Genomic DNA, 9,428 nt, shown 5'->3' on the forward strand with positions numbered 1-9,428 from the left:
TAGTACAGTTTCCTGCTGACTGAAATGGGGACAGTGAAAAAGGGCAGATAAGGAAGGAAGCCACAGGATTCTAAGAAATGGGATTGGATACATAGGATTTCCCATGCTCCCAAGCATATGCCATCACTCTGTGCTCTACAGAGCGCTTTACTCCTGGGTATGTCAATTCAATTTCTCCCACCTCATGTGCCCATTCTAGAGTGTTATAGTCACTCAGTGGTTTAACGTATAGGGAGAGAAATAGAGAAAAAAGAAACATAAAGTCCTAGGATTTGTTAAAGGTATGAACTGTTGATCTAAAAAATATTATTGAGGGATTATTGAATGTCATGCGGATTACAGATTATAATTTCCATCTGTTTTACTTTGTTAACAGATGTGTGATGTTCTCCACCCTATGATCCTATATTCTTGGAGTGTAAGCTCATGAAAGCCCTGTTTCCCTAAACAGTATATTTACCATATGCATCTTAGCAAAATTTGCTTAAATGAGCCGCCTTTCCCCATTGTGGATCTCGTAATAAGTTGTTCTCTTTTAATTGTAGATGACACTGCTCAAGTTACCTCTGATTATGAAACCAATAACAACAGTGACAGCAGTGACATTGTACAGAATGAAGATGAAACAGAGTGCCTGAGAGAGCCTCTGAGGAAAGCGTCGGCTTGCAGCACCTATGCTCCTGAGACCATGATGTTTCTGGTAGTCCCATATCATCACTTAACTCACTCATTTACTTGAGAGATCAGCTTCTGTTACAGATACTGGCTTAGAAATGAATCTCTGAGGCCAGGCACAGTGGCTCATGCCTGTAATCCCAGCACTTTGGGAGGCCGAGGTGGGCATATCACGAGGTCAGGAGTTCAAGACCAGCCTGACCAACATGGTGAAATCCTGTCTCTACTAAAAATGCTGAAATTAGCTGGGCGTGGTGGCGCATGCCTGTAATCCTAGCTACTCAGGAGGCTGAGGCAGTAGAATCCCTTGAACCTGGGAGGTGGAAGTTGCAGTGAACCAAGATTGCGCCATTGCACTCCAGCCTGAGCAATAGAAGGAGACTCTGTCTCAAAAAATTAAAAAAAAAAAAAAAAGTAAATAAATAAATAAATTACCCAGGCATGGTGGCAGGCACCTGTAATCCCAGCTGCTTGGGGGGCTGAGGCAGGAGAATCACTTGAACCCAGGAGGCGGAGGCTGCAGTGAGATGAAATCATACTGCTGTACTCCAGCCGGGGCAACAGAGTGACACTCTATCTCAAAAAAAACAAAACAAAACAAAAAGAAATTAATCTCTGAAACATGAGATTTACAGATGTATTTCATCTGGATTACACATGTATTACAGCCCTTCCCATACTTATCAATATATTTTTTCTCTTTCCAAGCATTTTTGGTCTCTTAGTGGTTCTATTATCTGGTGATTAAAAGCATAAGCATTTACAGTTACACAATGATTACAGATATTTCTTAACCCAATCAAAAAGTATATACAGGAAAATGTATTATTTCATTCCTTAAAACAATATTTTATAAACACAGAAAAGAAAGACGAAGGAAAGGAGGGAAGAAGATATTCACTGACTTAGGGCATCTGCTGGTTTTCTCTAGTACCTCCTTGACTTAGAACATGAACAAATATTTGTTTTTCTTGTAATATTGTCAGTCATATATTGGCACTAGCCACCTATTAAAATATCCTTTAATGATTACTTACTTTGTGTATTTGAAAAGATCCATTTAAGGAGGATGGAAGCATACATTTGAGTCAACTTCATTGTGGGGAGGTGGCAAGTGGTAGAAAACTGTTGACTCTCAAGTGATCATCAATGGCTGCTATTACCATTTTTCTTTTACTGTATTTACTGTTTGTATTTCTAAGTCAGATAGATCATCAGGTAAAATAATTTATATGTTTCCTTATCCTCATTATCTTTTTTTTTTTTTTTTGGCAAATGTGCTTTTAAGAACATCCTCGTTTGGGACCAATTATAAAAAACCTTTACTTTTACATAGTGCATGTTTCTCAAGAAACAGTCGATCACATGAAATAAATTAAAATCCCTAAAAAATGTGGCAACATTAATCCTATGTCCGTTTTAAAGCATTAATATAAACTTAATAATAATGGTAGGAATGATCAAGTCCTCCTACTCATGGATTTCTTTTTTTTTTTTTTTTTTTTTTTGAGACGGAGTCTCGCTCTGTCGCCCAGGCTGGAGTGCAGTGGCCGGATCTCAGCTCACTGCAAGCTCCGCCTCCCGGGTTCACGCCATTCTCCTGCCTCAGCCTCCCGAGTAGCTGGGACTACAGGCGCCCGCCACCTCGCCCGGCTAGTTTTTTGTATTTTTTAGTAGAGACGGGGTTTCACCGTGTTAGCCAGGATGGTCTCGATCTCCTGACCTCGTGATCCGCCCGTCTCGGCCTCCCAAAGTGCTGGGATTACAGGCTTGAGCCACCGCGCCCGGCCAGGATTTCTTTTGAGAGCTTAATTTAAGGAGGGAACCCTCATCTCTGAAAAATTTACATAACTATGAAGAGACGTAAATTTACATGCAATTACAGAATATTCTGAAGTCTTTAAAACTTTATTTAAGAACCTTACAGTAGACCCAAAGTAGTTATACTAACTTATAGAAGAAACATCCATGTTTTTGCTGGAGTGTATATGGACCAGTGATAGGCAAGCACCTAATAGTGCAAAATTTATATCTGAAATAGCATTCGTTCCTTTCCTTCTTACTTTGGGGTCAATGTCTCATTCATCTTGACTTTTTTAAGCAAAATCACTTATTCACCTTGGAGTTTTAAGTCATTTATTTCCGATAGCCACAGTTGTTACTGAATTTCGCAAAGCACAAATTGCCCTGTAGAAAAACTGCATGCTGTTTAAGTATTTGAACGTTAAACATTACAGGACAAACCAATTCTTGCTCCCGAACCTCTTGTCATGGATAACCTGGACTCAATTATGGAGCAGCTAAATACTTGGAATTTTCCGATTTTCGATTTAGTGGAAAATATAGGAAGAAAATGTGGCCGTATTCTTAGTCAGGTAAGAAATGCATTCATTCACACTAATTTAAATATAGGAAAAACAGTTCCTTGGTTGCTTAAAGCTCTGTAAATTCTTGACACTTGTGGATAGGTGTTGTGTGGAGAAAGGAAGTTTTAGAACACTGTAGATTCCTTGGTGGTGGGTTAACAAAAGAAACTGGAACTTCAAGTGAGTCGGATGTCATATTCTACAATTAAAATATGATTTATTTTTAAAGACAAAGTAGGCGGGGATAGAGATACATAGACAAGGGACAAATGATCTAGAATTCATAGAATTAAGCAAAAGAAAATCTGACTGAAGCCCCTAAAAGAAGAAAACTGCCTGTTTAGAGATACTAACTTATTGTCTGTAATTATTTTCAATGACTTTTTAAAAACTTTCGAATATTACAGCAGTTAGACCTTATCAAAGGTAATACATTGTGCCAAAATGTGTTTCCTCTTAGTGCTCTGAGAAACACATCACATAGAGTTATAGAATAATACTGTTGCTGCATAACCAGCCTCTGAGTACTGTTTTCTTTAGGCTAGACTACTTTCATGGCTTTTCACATAAATAATTATTCGTTTTGCTGAAGAAGAAAGAAAACAAGTAGAAATTAAGAATTTGAAAATGTTTCAAACCACAAAACAAAATGATAGATTTGCTGTACTACGGAATACCCATTGAAATACACACCCTTAATTAATAAAGAGGATGGTGCGATAATGTGTATCAGCTTATCTTCACACGTTTTAGATGTGTTCTTATCAATTTGAGTAAGTATCACAGCAGAGATAGTAAGGACCATCAAAGTTGTGAATATCAGACTTAGGTAAGAATTCAGGACCCAACCCAGATTTATTGGGGCCACTAACACTTCTCTGCAAAACAATAGAAGAGAAGTCACTGAAATGCTGATTTCTACGCAGTGCATCAGAGATGAGCTGTCTTTGGACCACTCAACACATGTCTCAATGTGGAACTTCGTTTGGGGTGAGGATCCTAATCTGTGAAGATTGAAGGGAAAAGATAGCAGGCCTTTCTTCTAGTGTTTGCTTCTACAAGCACATATGGCTGTCTAGTCTGGGGGTACACTAACATTATTGATGGAATATGAGACAAAAAATTCTTACAAAGTCTGTAAAATATTCAATTTTGCCTCTGCTAGACTATTCTGTCCATCACCATGTTGAGGAATATAATGGCAGCCCTTGCACTTTACTAGGAGTTGAGAGTCCTGTTCTTCTTCCCTTCCTTTCTTCTCAGTGCTAAGCAACGTCTCACACTAGCTGATCTTAAGGACAGATTTAAGGATAGTTGCTCTGTCCAATTCACCTTAGCCTCATACCTTACCTGGAAGACTGTGTATCTTCTTTCTGAAACCCATGGCAAACTGCAACTTTGAGGGAGTGATCTTTCCTGCAAATAAGCCTGTAATAGGGCCACAGGATGTGGCAATGAACCAAGAAGCATTTTCTCTCTTTATTTTATTTTAGTTTTTTTTTCACTAGGGAGTATGTTCCCTGGTATAGAGACACACATCTCATCTCATTTTATATTTGATGTATATCTCACAGACTCTCAAAAACTTAATCTTCACAGTAAATTTAGTGCAGGATTTTTTTAAAATATGTATTTTATAGAAGAAGAAACTATGGCTTAAAAGAGGATATGCTACTCTTCTAAAGTCATCTAGTAAATATTCAACCCAGGATTCCAAAGTAGATTTATCCATATCAGAAGCCCAGGGTTTTTACATTCCTTCAATTGCTTCTCATATCTTCATAAAACACCTTGACTTATTATATGTTCAAGTTCTCCAAATGAGGATTCGGACCTAGTAGAAAAGTGGTTATGATAACAGTCGGTTTTACAGCACAAATGACGGCGTACAGAATTTCATTACGGGTACCAACCACTCCCTTGAAGTTCTGTGAGCTGGGAATGGGAGAAAACAACTTGACCAAAATTGCCACACAATGTTTTCTAAGAGTCCTGGATACCAGTAGACAATAAAAAGATTAAGGATAATTAACAATTAGATTCATGCAAAATTCAATAATGTATCTTTTGTTCCAATCATGTTCCAAAAACAGAGTAATATATTGATATATGATCCTCATTAGTCACTGTTTACTTTCCCAATTTCCCAGACATTAAACTTTGAACAAATGCAGCTTCTGATGACTTGCTCAGTAGAACTTTTTGAGATTTTTTCTTTTGAGTTTACAAGAACAAAAATTACGAAATTTTGGTTATGGAAAATATGCGTATATTTTTGCCATAGTACAACTTTAGGACAGTGAAATGATTTAATGTGAACATTCCAATACATCACCTTTTGGCTGAGACTAAGTGGAAAAAGTCTAATTTCAAAAGATTTTTAAAGAGACATGTACAATGGAAATAAGTCCTCAGTTTCAATATACAGCCTGCCTTTTGATAATTATCATTTTAACCAATTTAAAAGGACATCCTTCAGATTTTGAAAAGGCATTTAGTGTTTTCAGTTACCAATATTTACCATCGTTCTCTTTACGTCTGACACACACATAGAGATGTTTCATGTTTCATAAGGCTTTGTCTTTTTTTTTTTTTAACAGGTATCTTACAGACTTTTTGAAGACATGGGCCTCTTTGAAGCTTTTAAAATTCCAATTAGGGAATTTATGAATTATTTTCATGCTTTGGAGATTGGATACAGGGATATTCCTTGTAAGTATGCTTGATTTGTGAAATAATACTTTTAAAATATGTCCAATTTGCTGTGGGTAAGTGGGATAGTGAATCATTAGCAGGTAGCACAGAATTACACATGGTAGACACTCAATATGGAGACATCATATGGTGATTAGGAGATATCACCTGTGTTAGAATCCTGGCTCCTTTACTTTTCAGCTGTATGAGACCCTAGGGTTTACTTAAGCTCTATGTGCCTCATTTCTTAGTCCATAAAATGAGGATTATAATACCTGCTTCATATGATTGTTGGGATCAAATAAGATTATAATTTTAAAGAGGTTATTTGAGTGCCTGGCACACAGTAATTCCAACATAAGTCCACTTTAATATGGCTATTTTTTGGAAATAAATAAATACTAAATTTATTGCTCATTTAGTAACCCATCTCTTTTATTGGGTGAATTCAACTTTTGTTGTGGCATCTGAAGAGTTAAGTCACTATATATGTTTTCTCCACATAAGATAAAGTTGGCTGGTGTTTAGAGGGACAGGAGGATGATGGTCTGATGAATAAAATAGAAGAGACATCTGGAAGTGGTTATGGAAAAATGATGAGAAACATTTTAAAAAATCAGGTAAATGGGAAGACCCAAGGGAAACACACAATCAAGAATTCAAGCTTTGAGTCTTGTGGGAATAAGTTTCCCATTTATAATAACAAGAAATTGGAACACAGAGGAGATGTTAAATTTTCATTATGTAGCATTTCAGGAACCATCAATCAGAACACATAAGTAAAATGGTCCTACAGAGCTACAAAATATATGGTTTGGGAGACAATGTCTATAGGTCCAAACAGGGAAACTATGGAGATGTTCAAAAACCATGTAACACATTAAGGAAATAAATACATAGAAGAAAAATAATCAAACATAATATGTTGATTGGAGCATGTCTTGGAAATATGTTATTTAAATCGTGTTTTGGCTTTTAAACTTTTAAAACTTTTAAAGTTTAAAACTTTTAAGCTTAAAAGTTTTAAAAGCTTTTATATTTGCTTTTATGCACCTCAGACTTCAGAGTCCCGTAACTTCTTCATAATTGTAAAGAGCTGAAGTTACATTAAAAAAAAAATTAATACTGATAAAGCGTAAGTATTTCCAGGAAGCGGTATCACATTAACCTAGGGATTTACTATGAGCATATTGTTTTCAAAATCCCATCCACATGCTACATTGGAATCAATATGCACAGCAGATAGTGTATCATAGAAAAAAAGAATGAAGAACTGAATCTACCAATGAGATTTTCTGAAGAATATGGGACCAAAATACAGTCAGAGTAAGGCAGTTGGAGTAAGGCAAAGAGAAGCTGAACAGTACCAGGGCCCCTGGGAACATCTGACTGACAAATCCATGGAAGCTGGAAGAGAAATATGAAAAAAGGGGTAGTTGGAAAGGATCTCAAGATAAGCCTTGCTTTCGTAATACGATTTTCCCAGGGCCCACCCTGGTTGGATGCCAGTGATTGACCTAAGTGTTCACAATTTCTCAAAGGTTAAGGAGTTACATAAATAAACTTTTATAGAAAGGAAGCCACTAAAAACACTAAACAGCTAATCACTAGACTGAATTTCCAAATTCATGTTATATTTTCAAATGTATTTTAATGATATAATTAGCCATAGCAAAGTTCCACTGAGTTCAAAGTAATACTAAACTCCATAAACATAAAAACTACCAACTTTTTCACAGGTAGTGTATCATTAAATCATAGTTGAAAGATGGCAAGTGTTTAAGTACAAAAATAAGTTTTCAGATTCTAAGATTTATTATTCACTTTTACATTTTCTTATTACATTTTTATACGTTACAAGTAAATGGATATTTTTTTCCCTGAATGAGTGGGTTCTTTATTCCAGGTGAAAAGAACTTGTTATAATAAACCTGCTTGTTCTATTAGAAGTCCCGGATACTCTCCATAAAGGGAATTTATTTACATCTTTTCATAGGAAAGCTCTAGCTTCATTTGTGATCACTTTTAACTAATAATGTTTCATATGTGCTGAGATTGTAAATTAATATGAATATTTATTAAAAGCTTCACTTATTAGTTATAATTAGCACGTACAAAAATTTGCTATGTACCTACTTATTTTAATATTTACTTTGGACTATATTTCTAATGGTTCTATCTAAATAAATCCTTAGTTGAAAAGAAGCATAAGAGGAACCGAAGTTAAAATAGGGTTGGATTAACTTTAATATGATAATGTGTGCTAATATTAGAAACTAAATTTCTTATTATAGTTCTAAGTGTACCTTTAACAGTTTTCAAGAGAAGAGGGTAAGTAGGAAAGCTTTTAAATTTGTAATTAGAATCCTGACAAAAATTGAAGGATCTAGATTTAAACAGAGAGTTAAATAAGGAAATTTCTTGTTAGTAGCAATAGAAAGACAAGAAATATGGTCAACTCAATAATATAAATGTGATAAAAATGTATTTGTTCAATCAAACTTAGGATAAATTAATGTATGGTCAATACCCAATTGCATAAGGAGATAAATAATGTTTGGTGTCATTCATAGTCCCTTTCAGTTGGGCATTTTGCTTATTAAACAAAAATCCATTTGTATTCATTCATCAATCCAGTATTTTTGATGGTAGTTTTTTTATTTTCAAAGAGTTTCCTCTCTAAAGTATATTCTCCCTAACATCTCTCATTCTGATTTAAGTTTGGGAAATGGGGAGAATGCCTCAGAAGTACCTGTGATCATGTAGCTATTTCATGGCAGCAATGAGAATAGTCCTGCTCAACCTATATTTAGTTCAGTTCAATCAAGCTGTACATGATGTGCCCACTGATTTTAAAGATAGATATTGAAGTGACATGGTACATGCTAGAGGGGCAGAACTACCAGAGTATTAGCTATATTCCAAGAGAAAACAAAATATTCGAAGTGTTACCTCTATTCTTTACTACTTCCGCTTCCCCTATGGTGCGTAGGAGCATAGACAAAATTTTAAATAAAAAATATATAAATTTGGATCTTAAAATCTGTGAATTTACATACAACTCCAACCCTCCACACCAGCTCACTTCAACTCTGTGCTTGAGGGAAAAGGAGAAAGTTGAGAAAACAAGTGTTTCAAGACGGAAGAGGGAGATGGGCGGACTCTGGGAAAGAGGTAGGGTGTACCATGTGCTAGTGTATGCATGTACGTCTATTTGTTATTAAAGAGGGCGAGGGGGTTGCCACGTAAGTGAAGGCGTCATCGAGAAGGCTTGTCCAAAATGCAGAGATGAAGGAAGAAGTATGATGATATTAAGGATAAAATAAGGATAGCTCTGATAGCGTTTCTTATCCTTCTCAGTTGCCTACCCTGGCCAGAACAAGAAGAGTAATCTTTGAGCATTTTTATGTATCACATAGAAACCTGTCAGTAACTTACATTGACCTTGCTAGCTTCTTTCCTGGGTGTCTTTGCTCCTGGGTTGGGTTACCAGAGAATTAATGACAAGAACAATGGAGATGCCAGCACTTGGCATAATACCGAGTACATGCTAAGTGAATATTTGATTAATAAACATGTTATTGACTGCTAACAGGACAGATGGTTTTCTATTCTTCAATCTAAGTGATTGATGATGGTGTTATTCTCCTACACATACACACATGCAACTTGATGTATATATTTAAATCAGCA

The 9,428-nt window shown here is 35.9% G+C and overlaps 1 protein-coding gene across 3 annotated transcripts in view; it reads left to right on the forward strand.

Annotated features, from left to right (window-relative positions):
• PDE3A (phosphodiesterase 3A) overlaps positions 1-9,428 on the forward strand; it is a 344,786-nt gene that overhangs the window by 305,722 nt on the left and 29,636 nt on the right. For all 3 annotated transcript variants that reach the window (XM_003906085.5, XM_009180335.4, XM_021922099.2), the window contains exons 8-10: positions 546-700; positions 2,913-3,050; positions 5,642-5,753. In XM_003906085.5, coding sequence (XP_003906134.1) covers positions 546-700; positions 2,913-3,050; positions 5,642-5,753 — 405 coding nt within the window. The remainder of the gene's footprint in view (positions 1-545; positions 701-2,912; positions 3,051-5,641; positions 5,754-9,428) is intronic.

Source organism: Papio anubis, chromosome 9, assembly GCF_008728515.1.
Source record: "Papio anubis isolate 15944 chromosome 9, Panubis1.0, whole genome shotgun sequence".
Taxonomy (NCBI): Eukaryota; Metazoa; Chordata; class Mammalia; order Primates; family Cercopithecidae; genus Papio; species Papio anubis.